This window comes from Paralichthys olivaceus, chromosome 16 (genome assembly GCF_024713975.1).
Source record: "Paralichthys olivaceus isolate ysfri-2021 chromosome 16, ASM2471397v2, whole genome shotgun sequence".
NCBI classification, from domain to species: Eukaryota; Metazoa; Chordata; class Actinopteri; order Pleuronectiformes; family Paralichthyidae; genus Paralichthys; species Paralichthys olivaceus.
Genome location: NC_091108.1, coordinates 21,610,473 through 21,629,370, shown reverse-complemented (window position 1 = coordinate 21,629,370; position 18,898 = coordinate 21,610,473). Strand labels below are relative to the sequence as shown.

General features: G+C 40.3%; 1 protein-coding gene across 1 annotated transcript in view; it reads right to left on the bottom strand.

The window, feature by feature from the left end:
• Positions 1–18,898, bottom strand: part of LOC109645922 (cadherin-6-like) — a 79,018-nt gene that overhangs the window by 43,403 nt on the left and 16,717 nt on the right. The window contains exon 2 of the mRNA XM_020111608.2: positions 8,278–8,621. Within this exon, the coding sequence (XP_019967167.1) occupies positions 8,278–8,496 (219 nt within the window). The 5' untranslated portion in view covers positions 8,497–8,621. The remainder of the gene's footprint in view (positions 1–8,277; positions 8,622–18,898) is intronic.

The following is an 18,898-nucleotide window of genomic DNA, read 5'->3' as shown; positions in this document are numbered from 1 at the left end:
GATTTTCTAGCTGCTCCTGTCCTTTTTTCTTTTCACCTCTGACGGGGATTGTTTTGGAAATTTAATTTGCGATTTCTTTTTCCGAATTTGTGCGCCGAGGGAATTGTTGAGCAGATGATTGCTGAGCAGATGCAACGAGTGTCGTATGAAAACTGTATGCTATTTTAACACCACCAACGTGTTACAGCAATAAGGACAACGGTGATCATGTGACTTATCTCACTTCTTTTCTTGTGCCTATTTGTTCTTGCTGTGTTTCTACTGGGAGATGCCAAACTTTCAAACTTCAGGTGGAATCCCAGAGCAGCAGAGTTGAGAGGTATATGAATGTAGTGATGATTAAAGAGAGACCTGCTTCTTTAGAATCCTGAATACATGATTCTAATGATACTGTCTACAGAGGTGCAGGTGTGCCTGTCTCCTGCAAACCCAGCAAATCTCATGTCATCTCAGATCAGTATCATTTGTTTACCAACTGCTCGCTGCTGAGTGGCCTCAGCAGCTGGGGATAAACTCAGTGCGGTCTCTGGCTGTGTGGACTCTGCTGGGTTGAGCCTCTCCATCTTATCACCAGTAATGGAAGAGCAGTGTGACAGTAATAGTGTTGTTGGGATTTTTCTACCTTTACTTGACAGTAGTCGAGGGACAGTCGATAGAAAATAGGACCGCCACGACCCATATCCCAGTTTCTATACTGAAGTCCTCCAAGCTGATTTCTCTGGTCTCTCAAAACCGGGACATGTTTATTCAGGTGTTTGAAACCAGGATTTTATTTTAATAATAATCATATTGTCACAATACCGCAAGGATTTTTGAATAATAATAATAATAGTAATGGTGTCAATTTCAACCCGTACTTGGCTGATTGTGTTTTATGACATTTTTGGCATATTATTTATGCTCCAAAAATATTACAAAATACTAATAACTACTAGTTCCATGTCTTTCCATTTCCTATAACCAACACTTGCATACACACACACACACACACACACACCACTCCGACTGCACTGTTTGTCTGTAGGTGCCCCACGGATACAGAAACAGAGTGGAGGAGATCATAGATAAACAGATCAGTTTCTTTTTTTGCTTGATTTCTTTTTCTGGTTATATATAGCCCCATAGTCATGGTAAGAAAGAGATAGAGAGAAAAATATATACATATAGAGAGAAATATATATATAAAGAGAGAGGGAGATAAATGGGGGGTTAGAGAGAGATGATGGGAAGTAAAGTTACGGCATCACAAAGGAAAGAAACTATTTTACAGGTGGTGGATTATTTACACGATACAATCACATGTTTATTGTGAATACATGATGTTAATACTTAATTTTTTCACAGAATTAAATCAGATGGAATCAGATGGATATATAACACCATCAGGGTACTGATTTTCAGTTTTTATAGAGAAGACTTCATGTATTCTTCCTCTGTGAATTACCCCGAGGAGCAGGGAGAACTTTTGGAAAAAGATGTTGCCGGTGAGTTTGTTAAATGTCATTTTATTGAACTGTGAGCACAGTTTCCAAATTTCCTGAGGAGCCACCAAGACAAGGTCTTAACATGGAATCAACACTGTCAGCATCCCAAGACACTGTAGCAATATACTATATACTGTACCATTCACCCATATTACCACTTTATGTAATAAGGGTAAATGGTCCATTTAGCAATAAACATCTACACATTTAGAGCTACGGTTCAGGAAAAACAGTCAATAGAGGATTCAGTATTTTCTGTATATTGTCCACTTCACAGCTTGTCCTTGATTTAAGGTTACACTGCTCTCGTATTATATGGACATCTCACATAACCACTCAACTTTATATTAAAGTGCACAGTTCACACAGCACTTCAGTCCTAGACTATCGCATTTACCATGTAATGACAACACCATTATTTCCTGTATAACAGTGATGTGAGGAACATGGTTCCAGCAATGAGCCCTGGTCATGTGTTCACTTCTCTTCCTTTAATCGTCCTGCAGTGTTTCACCTTTCTCTCTGCACTTCTGTAGCCTTTCTCTCCCTGCTGCCCCTCCCCTCCTCCTCTCCATGTAGCTGACTTTTTATTGTCTTGTTTCTTTGCTGTTCTTTTGTTCAGCCTGTCCTCATCTTCACTTTTCCTTCATCTACACTGATTCATTGAATATTTCACACATTACAAAACACACATTTCTTCCTTTCTCTCCTTTTTCCCTTTGCTTCCCTTTTCTTTCCTCTCTCCCCCCTCACTCTCTGCCTGTCTTCCCCTTCCTGCCTCCCTCTCTCCTTTTGATCCTTGCTGCCTTTTCTCTCCAGCAGTGTTCAGTCTGATTTGATCTGTCAGTCTGCAGGGCTGCAACACCTCCATGCTTTTACCTAACACGAGCTGACGAAGCCTGCGGACATTTCACCACAGCACATTTTCGGAGCAGAGCATGCTTTCCGGAGTCCTTATGTGTCCCAGATCGCTGTCTCTGCTACCAAACCTCCACCATCTGCTGTCTCTTGTGATTTTTGACAATCATATTCATGCTGACAATGGCACCTCATTTATTTGGTAGACTGCTCATTGCAGTTTCTGACTTCACTGTGCAGCAGTGGGTGGTATAAGATACACTTACTGTGTATCGCTGTAACTGTTGCGTAATCTTTGTGTTGTGTCTTGTGTATGCAATGATCACAAACAACATTCATAATAACAACAATATCCATTAACAGATATTTATCAATCATCATCAAATGAATCCAAACACCTAAAAGAAAATGTTTTTCTGAGGGTTGTAGTACTTACACATAAAATCATATTGTGGAGGTGAAGGGGCGGAGAGAGCACCTTCACCTGCACCACAGAGGATCAATCAGCACAGGTGAGAGTTGTTAGCTGATTGATCCTCAGACTTTAAAAGGAGGTAGCAGAGCTGCCTCGAGAGAAACGCTCTGAGAACTCCGAGAAAAAAGAACGCACAAGACACTCGAGAGGAAACGCTCTGAGACACTTGGGAAACACACACTGGAGAAGAACACTGGGAAGAGAGACTTTGGTTAAGCCAAAGGTCCAGCAGAAAGTGCTGGACCATTTAAGTTACATGTTTGGTATGTTCTGTTGGGATTAAATAAAGAGATGTTGCGGAACCCAAAATGGTTGAACTGGTCTGTCTCTGGCTGTCGTGAGGGGAACCCCGTGGCGTGGTCGAACGCCACACATATAAATATGAATAAGACTGTTATACTATACAGTTAGAATTACACTGTGTGAACAATCTATGGAAAATGTAATAGTCTGTGTGTTTTCTTTAAGAAAGTCAGTGCTGTTGACTCTATTAGAGAAAGTTTCACTGGAGCTAATGAGGTAAACTTCCAAATACACCAGTGGTGTTTGAACTTCTGTGGGGGATCACAAAGATTATATTTGTGTCAACTACTGATAAATCTCCAAACTTCTAAATCCTCCACAATGTTTCTGTCAGTCTGTCAATCTTTCAACATTGCTATGTTTCAACTGTGACTATAGCGCTGCAAATTAAAACTTAAGCCACGATCGCTTATTGTTGTCTGTATGTTTATTTTACAGGTGTAATTTTCATATAACATCAGTCGTGATCATTAGAGGAAAATTCCCCTGTGAGATCCATGAAGTAAAGTCCAACAGGAGAAAGATAAGCAGTCAGATGATCTGTTTACCCTGGTTATCTAAAGAACTTTAATGGAGGTGAAACTGAAAGTGAGCAGAACCTAAAGGTCAGAAACAGTCCCACTGGAGAATTGTCCATCCACAATTAAGGTAAGTACAATGGGTCAAAGTTGAAGCAGGAAGTGGGTCTGTAAACTGTGACGGATCTTAGTGAGGTTAACCTGCAAGCTTCTTTTCTAACCCCAAGTAATTAAATGGATGAGTGCAACATAATCAATAACACAACTGCACCACATCACAAAAGCTTTTTTGGGCTTCCTGTTCTGAATACTGGGGTTTGGCTACAGGACATGCAGCTGGATTGGGATGTGATTAAGGTGGTTTAGTCTGTCAGGCAGAGAGTATCTAAAGGTAATGCTTGCTGTTGGGCTGTGTCACTGAATATTAACAATTTGGATCAGGATTGCATAAATATGTTTGTGCTGTATGATTCTTGAATTGTATCAGGGGTAAAAACCTGTTAATATTAGCCTTGCCGTATTGTTGCCTCTGCAGAACAGTCTCCCGTCCCTTCTAATCTGTCTCTGTCGTCACTAAAGCATATCTGAAGCACCAGGCAGAACCCTTGCAGTGAAGGCAACACCCCAGCAGGCAGGGAGGGTATGCTGACTCTGTCTCGCTTCTTTCTGTGTTCACCTCAATCGCAGCAAACTCTTGTTTGTTTCAAAGCTGACTTTGTTTTTGTGCTGTCAGACAGCAGGCTTCATACAGAGCAGCACAACACCTCCCGGCATCTGGCTACTGATCAAACAGAACAGCACCAACAATCATCACTATGTTCTAACTTCACTAATGGGCCCAGAATCTCCTCTAGATATTAAACTCAGCAGCCAGTTAGATGGAAAATCCATAGGTAACCCTTCTATCTCTGCTCAAGGTAAGTGAACAATTATACACCTCATTACAAGTGCAATAAAACATCATCAAACAGCATGTTTCATGCACAGTCTCACTCAGGGCCTTACTTATGAATGAATGGATGAAACTCTTCTTTGCCCTGAGGATCTTAAGAAAGACTGGTTTTATAAATGTGTTTTTCTCTCCATATGGTTTCAGTATGAGGTGCTGCATGTGTATTGTATTCACTTAATTACTGCAGCGTTTCCCACAATTCAATTCCATGGAGATAACAGTCACACACGAAGGTCACTCTAACAACAGTTTCTGATTGACAGGTACACAGACTGAACAATGACTGCTTTTGTGGATGGTAAAAATATTATGGCTGATAATCGCAGCATGCCTTAGTGCGACAGCACAAGCAAGCATGTGACAAATAGAGCTGCACATACAAGGTTTTCTTAGACATGTAAAAAGACATTTTTATTTTCATTTCGAAACTGTGGTGGGACAAATTAGAATATGGTGGGCGGCCGGAGTCTAGATAAGTAGTGGGAAACACTACACAGTATGTAAATAGATACCAAGCTTTCATCATAATAATCATTAGTTAACACCATGACACTGCCACAGACACTTCACATTAAACAAAGCCGGACACCCACATCTAGAATCTGAAAAACTAGTCTAGCAGCTTTGATCAGTTATGGGTTATACAAAGTGTTTGCAAAAAGTACTTTTCTTAATTTTATTTTAATTGAATCTTTATTCTTATTTTCCTTAAAACCTAGTTATGTAATTAAAAAAATAAAATGAAAACTATAACAAAGTCTCTCAGTGAAATGTTGAGGCAGTGAGACCTTGTGCCCTGTATGAATTTTTCATCTTTCTCCTCTCATTCATTGTGGCCCTTTTGGTCATTGTGAAGAACACGTGCCCAGCCCACAGATGCTGGAGCTGCATGAACTGATTCACTTTCAGCCCTTTTCCACTTCACTAACTTAATAAACCATGAACATAAGGTGCGTCACAATTTCAGCCTGTGTTCACATAAACTCAGGAGAAAAAGTGTAACAATATCAGTGCCTCTTTTCCCTATTTTGCATTTTACATTATTTTAATGTCGAATGTGGTGGTTTGTAAAATGAAGCGACAACACTAGGAACAAAAAACCTTAACAGAAAAATGTATAGCATCAATGTCTGTTATGTATGTTATGATTTTGGCACTAGACAAGTCAAATTTAAATTGAATTGATTTATCTCAAGGAACTTAGGTGTTTTGTCTATTTGTTGGTGAACTCCTGCTGTTAAAAAGTTGTAGTTGTGTTCACAGTAAATATGACTGGGCCATTTCTTAGACTCTCAGACTTTTGGACAGGATGGCACTGTCATTACACACAGATATTTCTCTACATCTGATGAGACACCACCTTCCTGATATATTCACTCCACTCTGCACATCCTGTCTTTTTGCCTATCCTGCCATTTTCTTCCTGTCAGCCTTCCCCACCTCTCTGTACTCAATCTGTACTGCAAAGTGCAGTAGCTGAGCAAACATCAACACAAGTCTTTACAGTTTGGATGAGCAGAAATATCACAGTGTAAGAATTTTAGAGCGCTGTGAAAGCCTCTCGCAGTGACAGTCAAGAGGAAAAAGAGCTTCAGCAGCTGTGTTCTCACTGCTCTCCACAGCAACTACATAAGTCTGTGCTGAGAAAGTTTGAATATCAGCAGGTCCTGTTTACCACACAGGGTTCAGGTCCAGGTGGTTTGGAATTAAGTTTAATTTCAGCATTTGCAGAGTGTGAGTAACCATAGTTGGAGATTAATGTAAACAGTGGGATGAATTGGTGCACCCATGTAACTAGACGCATTAACGTACTATTGCGCGAATGTGTCTTTCTGTTACGTAAATCTGAAGTCATGTTCTTGTAAATATCAGTATTTTTTTGTATTTAATGAATCAACGCCTGCAAGCTATAGATCAGGCAGTCAACTCGAGCTACGCTGCTCCAAACATGTGACATACACCACATAACATACCTCACGCTCCATGATCCACAATCATCCGTACTACAAACCAACCTTATTAGGTGGTCTATTTGAGCAGAGAACATTTCCCATCACTCCCTTTGCTTGCCCCGCTGCTGCTTCAGTATTGCTGCTAGTTGCTTCAGCCCCTCCACCACCCCATCATCCACCTGTGGGCTCCTACGGGGGTGGGGGTGGGGGGGTTACAAGTAATTGCTCATCACTCCCATCATGTCTATGTCATGTCGGGGGGAAGTCGGAGCCTAGACGCCAAACACTAACCTGGTCTACTGCTGCAATAAACGTTTGAACGTGAGTTGTCTGACTGAATGAGTTTTTCAATGATGTTCACCAAGTACTTGCTATAAATGTATCGTCTCTCTATCCGGTGTGTTGCAGCCAGCAAACAGTGGGTACATCAGGCTGACAGCAGCACCGAGACTCCACTCAAAAGTAAAGCTGCAGGCCATGAAACCAAAACAACAGAATACCTTCTGAAGAAGCTGACCTCTGGACTCGTCACTTCAAGCAGAGCTTTATATCAAGTGTTTGTGTAAAAATGTGAATTACAGCTGTGTCAAACCAAGGAAATGTTATTTTTGATGTAAAAAAAAAGCCACTGTTGCCACAAGTGCTAGACCTGATGCTAAAACATTGTGTACCAGTACAAGAATTGAAGAATTACAAAGCAAACAGAATCTGTATTAACAATCAGAAATATCTATCTAAAGTTTGCAAATGAAAGCTCATTTGCACTGTCATTACAGACCAGGAGATGCTGGTGAGCAAAAGCTATGAGAGTAATGAACAAAGTAAGGATATATTAGAAGTTTTATTGCTTATGAATTCAACTTTTCATGTGGTAAGAGACAGACTTTGTTTTTTCTTCTTTCAAAAGCAACTAAAAAAGTATTAAGGCTGTAATGATGATGATAAACGAAGGCTGACACCATAAAACAAACGTCCACCGTCTTGTATTGCGCTATAGGACGTTGAAAAAGTGATACCCCTGTCTGCAGCCACATCACTATTTTGGTCCTATCATAACTGAGTGATGACGCTGCAGTAAAAGTTGAACTAGCTTAAAGAGCTCCAGATGGAAAATAACAATTAAGTTAACAATATGAAAACACTGGAAATGGGGAGTCATTGAACCCAATCGAAATATCTAAACTTCTAATGATGAAATATGACACATGAATACATATCGTTGTATAGTGTATGTTTGTCAGTGCATGTCTGTATCTTATTTATTCTTCTCTAAACCGAATTGCCTTCAGGATTTGTAAAGTTGCATTATATTTCATGCCTCTACAAGTATATAGTTCAAATGTTCCCTGTTGACTTGTGTTACAAAACATTACAGAATTACAATGGTTTTTTGCACTACTTGAAGATCTTAATACTTATATATGATGAAATTTAGTATCAAATCCAGCCATATGCAATTTGTCCCGATTTTTATGTATTTGCATGTAGAGAACCAAAACCAAGCAGTTTATTTTCTAAATGTCATTTTTCACATGAAAACTATATCAAGGTGCACACCCGAGCTAATGTGCAGAGAAATGACTTTTAACAAGAATACAAATGAACAAATCCAGCAATGTATTGAAACAGAATCACCATGAGAAATGAATCTCTTTCCAACACATCAAGGGAATTTCATATTACAACATACAGGACCATGTCAACATTCATGTATAATCACAATCACAGCTCTTACCTTGCCAATGTACTGATAATCACTGCCAGTGTACTCTTCCTGCAGGAAAAACTGGTTCCACATCCAGCCTCGTCTCACTCTTTTAAGCTGCCTTTCTCCTCTGATTGCTGCCTGAGTTCCCTCTCCATCTACAGCGTCTGTCTTCTGTCCAGTCAAATACAAAGCATCCAGCGACAGACAAAGACAGAGCCATGTAAGGCCCGGTACGATAGTCCTCATTTTCCAGGAGGAAGTGTAGGATCTACAGGTCACAAATGCTCTATCTGCCAAGCTGGATCACCTCGAGTAGGCAGCTGCAGGTACCAGTCATAGTCCTTCAGGTTTTGACTGACTGGAGAAAGAAGCTGTGAGAGAGAGAGAGAGAGAGAGAGACAGACACATTTAATAAAAGTGCAGTGTGAGGAAAGTATATAATGGAATCATTCAGACGTGAGCTGCTTTATGTAGGAGTGCAGATTTTCCATCTTATTGATTTGTAAATGTATGCAAATCAACTTGCTGATAGAAACACTCGAGAAAAAAGACCCAACAAGTCCGCCAACCTAAACCCTCTGATGTGACCCACATGAGCATGAAACAGCACCCATTCAGCAGCAGGAGACATGCCACAGAAAACATGTTGACAATTCACTGTGGATGGACAGATAAAGTGCGATGTGATATTGCCTTGGTGAATGTTTGTTTAGGTTGAGGCAAAGGTAAAGTTTGGAACAGATGCTTTCTTAAAGGTTGTGGAATGCAATGAAGTTCCATCAAAATCGTAGGTATTCTTTATATAACGTGCACCTGTGCATGTACATCATCATCAGAGAAACTAGTGGTCGTTTAGAAATTGTGTTATGACATAGTTTGCCCTGGAAGAATTTCTATCAATATATCAATATCACATTGTTATATCCTAAAATATTTATTGTCCAAAAACATCCAGTCTTGGGCAGGCCCGATGTGGTACTGTTGTGAAGAGGTTGTATCTGTGAGGATAACAGAAACCACTAGTTAAGATTAAAGGTACAGTGTGTAGAATTTTGTGATATCTAGTGTTGAAGTTGCATGTTGCAGCTGAACACCCCTCACCTCACCCTCCACTTCCAAACATGAAAGAAAACCAGTGGTAGCTTCAGTTGTCATAAAAACTCAAAAGGTGTTTAGTTTGTTCAGTCTGGACTAATGTAAAAAACATGGCAGCCTCCGTAGAGAGGGTCCCCTCTATGTAAATATAAAGTATTTAAATATAAAGGGCCCATTCTATGGTAAGTAAAACAACAATTCATACAATTTAGATGAAACAAACTAGTGAAAACATCATGAGGATTACTTTATATTCAATTTCTGCCAAAAATCCCTTTCACTTAAATCTTACACACTGAACGGTTAAATATTCAACAACACAGCTCCTTGAGTATTTATGCATATATTCCTTTCTCTCTCTGCTGCATCATTTCAGGGACAAAGGTTCTTGGTTTATAATGTTTTTTTCTTCAAAATTCAAATTGAACACTGACTCAATTGCTGTACCATCCAAAAAAGCTCCATCTAAAAGAGGCTGTGTGCACTTAAATACTGCCCTGGATCAATAAGAAGGATATGGAGGAAACTCTTACACAGCAATTACAACACTGAAAGGAAATGTGCTTTTATCTTCCCACACAGAGCTCCGTCAATGTCTTGCTGCAACAAGCAAAAATAATATTATTTTTTTTATCTGTGCCTCTTTTGGTACAAATATGACCCGTTTCATTCTGTTGACACGGCACGGCAACACTTTGTTCACACCAGATCAATTCATATTTTCAGGATTCTGAGAGACTTTGGGACACTGCGGATGCATATAGTGAGGATGCATTTCTTTAAGGCTGCTGATCAAGGAAAAACAAACATGATCTCGAGTGCACTGATTAAAATGACGTAGAAATTCAGGAGAAGTCGCTGTGTTAACACAGCTGGGGATCCCCGGCGGATTCACCGCGGGGAAGTAGGGGGGTTGCTTCTAACACAGATGCAAATATGAAAAAAACAAAAAGAAAACAAATATCTTGCGGTAAAAAAGCGGTGACACACACTTATTGTTTACTGGCTTCACCACATCAGTTCATCTTTCCAGCACTAGGGTGCAGCCCTGACATGCAACAATGGTTTTCAACCAGCAGTCACCTCAACGTGACTGTGGTGATGCATGCACCAGCATGGCCAAAGGAGTGCAAGTCCTATGTTCCAACACAACCACCTTCTTCCCGTCAACTACTGCACCAAAATGACTCTTATGTCCACTTCAGACATTTTGTTCAACATGATCAGACAGTAGTTCACCAAGTCAGTCATTGCCGCTCTTTAACCTTTAACCGATGAATAGCAAAGCATTGTTGCTCATTCTTTCCCTAGCTTCTTTGTTCTTGGCTCCATCTTGTTCTCTGTCTGTACTGCATTAGTCCCATTAAGTCAGTGCTTTATAGAAAGGCTTTAATTGAATCAGATGAAGAGCACACAGGAGACTAATTGATTCTGCCTTCACTCTGTTTTTAACGAGCCTCGCCCCTTCCATTATCAATCAGTGAAAGAGGCTGGAGCCTTCCACTTTTCCAGTTCAAAGGGACCCCCTTATCCATCCCCTGGTTATTGGTGTGTGTGCTGAGTTTGTGTAGAGTCACCAAAATGCTCTTAAAAAAACCGTGAATGAACTGGCCTAAATCCAGAATCACAGCAGATTAACTCTCACGTCTGCATATGATTCATTTTCAATTGAATGATTTTTATTTATACGATTTATTGTCTTCCAAATGACATAAACAACCACGGACAACATTCTCCTCATTTCACTAGATTGGTTTGGTACGTTTGGTAATTACATGTCTTAAATGAAAGCCTTGACGTACAGGGTCTGTGAAATGTTTGATATTTTTCTCCACAGAACCGTTTGAAGTCTTCAAGCAGAAATAAAACCTCTGACAGTCAACTATTGCAAAGAACTACAGTTACTAAAGTTTTAAAAAATCACACACGGCATATCACAGAGTGAACCCCTCTCTCTGAGTCTCCAAGCATATGCATCCACTGATTTTACAGGGTTTTATCTCTCTAGATCTATTAGAAGGTAAATAACGACTAAGGTAATCTAAGGTAATGAGTATGCTGATATGGCTCATGCTTCTATATAGTCGGAAGCAGTAATTGACAGAAGTGCAGTCTGTGGGCTGAAGCGCAGCTACATCAAAGATCTGATTATGTCCTGCAGCCCTGCTCATTCCCCAGCATACTAATTGTGTGTGATCATCACACTGGTTACTAGATTGGATAGTTTCCAAATAATCTGCCACGCTTCCTCTTCAGTCTAGAGGAGCTTTCAAACTTGTTGACAGGGTGTCGCTGTATAAATATCTGTCCAACTCTTGGCAGTCTTTTCAGTCTATCAGAAGACGATCTTGAGTGCCATCTGCTCAAATGGCTTAACTGTACAAATGCCGCAATTGCAGGAACTGAATGTAAACAAATCATGAGGATACAATGATTAGTGGTGCTAAGATCACAGAAGAAAAAGCGGAGTGGAGGGATGTTTAGGCTTCTCTCTGACTGTGGATATGAGATTACTATATATACAAATGGGGGGATGAAAAAGGTTATAAGTGTTTTTTTCCCCTTGGCCTGTAGTGATGCTGGTTACAGCTTTCTTTCTGAAACTGTGACTTATGGTAATTGAGCCTCAGCAAATAAAAACCTGGTGCTGGACTCAGTCCATAAAACCATGTTGCCTGGCCCACTGCTGCTGCACAAAGATCTGTTCACCTGTTTATTCAAAGTTCAGCGAAGCTCGAACTCTGAATCAGTTGCAGTTGCCATTGTCGTGCACATGTTCATTATCATGAATGCACGTTTGTTGTGATCCACAAGTTCACTTATGATGATGAGTCTCAGCCGCTGCCACAGAGCACTGCTTGCCTGTTTATACAACAGTTAATATTGAATGTATCCAAGTGTTTAAATTACACCACTTCCTCAGGCCCTTAATAATACACTTGCCAAATGTGTAGCACAACAGTTACACACACAGACAAACAGAGATTTCGGAAATTCTTTGATGGGTGAATCAAAGATGATGGTTGATATATATCATATTATTAACATTCGTAATTTTGTGTTTTGTTCCAACATAATAGACCATAATTACTAAGTGCTATTAATGGAGAATGACTACCCGACCATATGAGCAAAGCATATTGCTCATTGACTAATGTGTGTACAACTTCCTACCTTACCAATGAGTAGTAAATAGGAGGTTATTGAGGGAAAACTCATAGGCCTACTTCCTGGTCTAGCGGTCGTAAAATATGTTCATGCAGAATATAACATTAATAAGTTATAATGACTAACAAAGAGCCAATACATGCTTATAAAGAACTTTTTAATGGTATGTCAGTATACATAAATATAAAGTGGTACTGGAATCTTAGAATTCGGGAACAAGTGCCATATTTTTCCAGCATTGTGGGAAGCATTCCCAGAAATGTCTGAGCAGAAGTGAGAACAATGTTGATTGTAATTCCACAACCTACTTTAAATGGCATCTGTCCAAAGCACTTGCCTAATGAACCTTTGCACAACAACAACAAGGCATGCCAAAATGTGCTTCCACAAAATACAGAGTCCATATAATGAAGTGGTGACTTCCACCGTGTACAGAGAAATAACATCCTCAGTCTATTTAATTACACAGACACTCAAGCTTTTGAATTGGCCCCACAGTCACCGTGTTACAGCCACAAGAGAGCTCCACAGGTCACATGCATCCATAGGCTGCAGCCAACACAAAACTGTCAGAACCCCATGGTCTTATCAAATAAACAGGCATATAACTCAGCAGCATATGAGTTGATATGCCCTTAACCATGGTGAGACTGTTATTAAAGCAGCTGGGATTCATACGAGGGTCTCACTGAGTTTAGAACAGCACCAGAGGCCAGCATGATGCTTCCTCTCTAATCTCCCCACCCTTCAACTTTACAAACAGTGATAAATGTTCATGACCTTCAGGTGACTATCACAGCGCCTCTGCTCCTCTGTTACCTCCATCTACTTCTCCTGATGCCGGGCTGTGTTTTGTGTGTGTGTGTGTGTGTGTGTGTGTGTGTGTGTGTGTGTTTGGTGTGTGTTTGGTGTGTGTGTGTGTGTGCATGTGTTGTCACCTTGCAGACAGCCACTGAGACCTCTGACAACTCCCAGAGGACCAATTAGAGGTGAAAAAAGGAGAATGTCAGCCACCGAGCAGCTTGTGTGTGTATGTGTGTGTTCGTGTGACAAGTACAAACCCAACCACCCCTTTCCATCAGAATGGACCAGCCATCTGAAGGCAGCCAACAGCATCCACACTGCCTGTCCAGATTTAATTCACATACTCTCTAACTGTCCGTCCATCACAGAGACAGACAGACAGACAGACAATGGCAAACACTCCCTCACAGAGTCGTCAGATAGCCCGGTCACTGGTAGTTGGGGGTGTGAAGTCTCATTATGAATAAACCATAAAAGAGGTGAAGGAGCTGTGGCTTGACTTTAGACACCTGAATACAAGTTTTTGAAGAGAGAAACTTTTTCTGCAACTTTTTTGTGATCCACATGACATCGCCATGAATCATTCTCTTTAATACGGACCAGACGTTAGGAGCACAGAGACACGGTGTCAATTAGCTGCTCCGTCAGTCAGGTGTTCACTTAGCCAGTAACACTCGGTACATATGTCTACCCAATCCACTTTGCAATCATACAGTCAGTCATCTTTTGGTTATTCAGAGTGAGGGAAAATACAGAGACAGGCAGTAACCCAGTTTGGCTCGGTCTATGTAAACATCATAACTAGGTTATGATTATGAGAAACCCAGATAACTCTTTCAATTACACATTGGCATGGAAGCATCTTCCTGCTCTTGCTTCCTGCATCCTGATTTACCACTATTGTTTCTACTGGCAGAAATGCGTAGCTGTCCTGTAAATATCAGGAATTTAACATTATAGTGTACAGTGAGTAATTTTATTTAAATTAAATGTATATACTGTGTACCATGATGCTGACAAATGAAGATTAAATGTCAAGAATCAAAGATGCAAAAATCGATGTATTATCTATCATCTAACTAATCCACCAGTATGTCACCAACCCATTGTGGAGATAACACTCTAATCAGTTTTTTGTAGTATGATTGGAGAACCTTTCTAAAAAAACTCAGATCAAAATGTCACCGCAAGTCTTTTGTAGACATCACTTAAGGCACCATGAAAAGCGTGCTGTCTGAAAGGGTCAAGATGGGATATTGGGACACAGGAATATCAACATCTTTCCTTGAAAACATCTATGGTGTTGGGCTTTTTGCAGAGCTGTGGAGAAAAAGTCAGTGCTCCTTCCTCTCTCTTCTATTTCAATCATAGCAAAACTGCTATTTTCACAGTGAGTGAGCACTTTGCCAATCATCAACCATTCAGTTACTGGGAGAAAGATTTCCTTTGTTATATTTGCAAAAGGTTTTTACAGGGATGGTGTTTTTTGTTCCCTTGTACGGAGTTCATCTTGATATTGTGGAAACTTAAGGTCATCCTTGTGTTGGAGGAAAATTGCTTGTTTGTGGAAAATCTCTCCACTGCGTGTCCTGCACTGCCCCCTGACAAACAGTGAATTTAGCTGCAGTGTGGCCAAAGATTTTCAGCTCTTCATCATTAGAACAATCTGACATTGTTATGAACCGTAGAATATTTTTCAAAGACAGTCCTTCAGAGGTCAGCCTTTCTGGAGGGCATTTTAAAATTCTCGCCAAATAAGTATAAAGCACTTAGAAAAAGACAAGAACCCACAGTATGTTAGTTTATCTCCTTCACATTCTGCCTGCCCTACTCAGTCAGTGGCACTCAGCCCTAAGGCCACTGGTTCCTACTGAAAACAGAAAATCCTTAACACAGATTGTGTTTTACTCACACAGGAGGAATTTTGGATCAATACACTTTTAGTGCAATATTAGTATTTATGGCACTAGGACATAAATACTAATATTTCTTGGAAATACTGACTGGTATTGATGGTTTGTTTTTCAGACTGCTGATGACCGGTTTGGCATAGACACTTGTTTGCACAGGACCTAAGAAATAGGACAATATCACTCATATATAACTTAAGCTGCATGTCACTGTATGTCAGTGAGGTCTAAAACATGGCACCCACTTAAGTAGTACATTTCATATAACCACCGCCAAGCTGTGATTGATTCTTGAATGCCAGTTGTCGAGATACCAGCCATTTCTATCTCTTTGGACCGTCGAATGAAAGCAACTTCAGGTGAAAACTTTACAATGAAAGGCTTCTATAAATGCTGACTCTGATGAATAAACATTAAGGAGGCATACGCTGCCCAGCCACTGCACCAGCCCCATCAGCTATTCAGCATTCAGTATGTCCAGGTAGACAGCTCATCACCCACCAAGACAGGCTTTACAGTCCTTTCCATACAAAGTAAGATCAATAATACCAATGCATCAATACGTACACATATGAAACACATAACACACACACACACACACACACACACACACACACACACACACACACACACACACACACACACACACACACACACACAATGATCTATGTGTATGAAGGGCAGCTGGTGTGTAGACAGTGTGTGGTCCGCAGGCCATCTCATAGCACCCCTTCTCTGTTCTCAACACTCCTGCTGTGATCAAGACTGTTATTATCATCGCCCAGCTTTCTGATGCTTCAAAACACAACAAAGAATACCAAATCAACACATCGGTTCTTTCGAAAAAAAAATTTTTTTTTTATAAACCATGGAGGGCAGTGTAGAAGTCCTATTCGCTGCCCTGCAACTCTCATAAGTACACATTACTTTGAGTAGCTTGGTCCCATGGCGTTAAGAGAGAGTACTAAAAGGTAACAAATGAAAATAACATAGTGGGTCATTGAAAAGCCAAGGATGTGTCTCCTGGTTTTCCAAAAAGGTAGAGCAGGACATGGTGTAGCAAGGCAATGAAAGCGTGTCTCTCTCGGAGATGACAGTACGCATCTTTAGTCTGGAGACATGGGCTCGTTCAACGGCTAAATTGAACTAAACCTGGATCTCAACCTTAACCAAGGGTCGAACCATGCAGATTGTCATCCAGGGTTGTATTTAGTACTAAATGTCCTGTTTGTGTTGCCACAGAAAATGTTTTCTTGCTGAGCCAGACATTGGCAGTAAACCTGTAAAGATACTTGATCTGACTCTTTCCGATTGTTGAAGCCTCACATCAAATTTGGCTGAACTTGAGACATTTCTGCACAGTACTGTGAGTTTTGTGTTTCATCTTAGATTGCCTTGGTTGTGTAACCCAGAACTGAGGCAAAATGTTGTCTCCCCAAAACATAACTATCCTTTCCTTTTCTTCCCAGTTCCAAACATTAGCTTTTATATTACAAAGGTCAAGTCTATTCTGGTGTGAAGAAATTTGATCTCCAACATCAATACCTTTAAGTATTACAATTCACAGAGTTTCAACAATTTTGATTCAAAGAAACTGAAGATGTTGTTACTCCATTTGTGACTGCAGATCATGTTTTCAGGATTGAACTCCATATATCGACAAAATAAGGTCCAGACTTTGACCAAGGTTTTCCTTTCAAAAATGGACAATGCAACAGGAGATTCTTAGGAAAGACATGTTCACAACAACACAGGAAGCTTCGGTATCTTCAGGCAAGGGGTAGTGTGCTGTTTTGTTTCCAGCATTCACAGCAATATTCTTGTATCTTGCCATCTTTCTCAATTTGACATCATCTTCATTTTGTGTCAATGCTAGAAACTTCATCAGCACACCCACATGATCATAGTACATTTCCTGGATAATCTTCTGCTTTGTTCTCACGTGGGCTCATTTAGACATTATCAAATCCAGGCCATGTCATGCATCTTCTGATCTTAGAATAACGATCAAAACCCCTTAAAAGAAATGAATGGATTCAGTCAACAGAAACCCTGCAGTTCTTTCACTTTGGAACAGGAAGTGTTGAAAATATTTATGTTTGTGACATATTCAACAGAAACAGGTATTGAAACTGTAGTGAAAGATGACTTTCACAGTTTTTTTTGCTGTGAACCACACGAGGGAAGCTGAGAAAAGAGGCGAGACCTCGTCTCTCTAGAAGAGCAGCGCCGCTCATGTGCCTGAGACATGCTGCTCACGCAAGCAGTGTGGGTGCTCTAATCTGATAACATGGACGCCTAACTGAAAAGCGGGACATTTCATGATGCACACGCGCCGCTCTCACAGTGACAGCTGAGTGTTAGGAGTAATGGCTGGCAGGAAAAACTCTGGAGATTGTCCAGACTCTGTAGACATTTGTGTTCTCACATACATCCCCACCAGATAATTTCAGGAGATTATCTGGAGTCCATGTCTGAAAGCACCTTATGTTGGGTCTGTATCAGTTTTCTGATCTTTCTGTAAAAATAAAGGCTCAAATCTATATGAACTTTGGGTTTGTGTCTTCTTTGTCTCATTTTTTGAAAGCAAGATGGGATGGGCTAATTAATGACCTCATGTTGTGGATATGTTAAAAACAACAACTGAGACTACTGTTGGCTCTGGTGATTGATGAGGAGCATTGGTGGAGTATGTTTTTCTACCATTAACTACAGGGGGCGATAATGAAACTGGTCCATCTGTGTTGCATGTCACATAAACAAAACACAAAAAGAAGAGATCAATGGTTTCATACTGAATATTTCATTTTTATAGGATTAAAGTCTTCAAGAATTATGAATTAGGTTGGTTCGTCAAATGTGCATTAACTTTAATAAAGATCAGTGCACAGCTGCTCCACTCAACTTTTCAACAGGATGCATCCAGATGGGACTATCAGAGCTGTGCATACAATTTGATCACCTGTTTGTGTTTTTCAAGGCTTTAATCCATTAACCACTCTGTTCAGAGCAGATGCACTTTTACAATGTGAATGTGTGATGTGCTTTCTTTAGACGCGACAGAAATACATCTTTAACCTTTACAAGCCTACAAAGACATGATTGAACATGGTTTTATCTGTTTGCTAGATCTGCGTGTTACACATCATATGATTCAGTGGAACCTACCGTTTCTTTGCGGTGCACTGTCACCAACATGCATTAGTGTTGTGTTAGACTATAACATTTGATTGCTGCTTTCAGACATGCACTGAACTCAGAATAATATCCTGAAATTAACTTGCAGGGCGGTATGTGGGAACGCAAATGTCTCAGTCAGCTGTTGTGGATATTCTTGGAGGTTTCTCCTGCCAGACCGCAAGTAAAAATTCCAAGTGAGACAATGTGAAAATACAGCAGGATATTTTTACCGCGAACAAGTGGGCGTGTTGATGATATTTCAAATATACGACAGACGCAAAACTAATAAAAATTCAAAAAGAAAGCAATTCTCTCAGGATTAAAAAGAGGTGTCATGCACATAGAAGATGCAGACAAGGAACCTGAAGGCTCCAGAGACTCTCCTGCTGTCCAGAGAATGTAAACACAATGGGGTCTGGAGACGGAGACAAGTCTTCTGAATATCCTTATTGAAACACAATTATAAATGTATGTTTCTTAAACATTAAAAA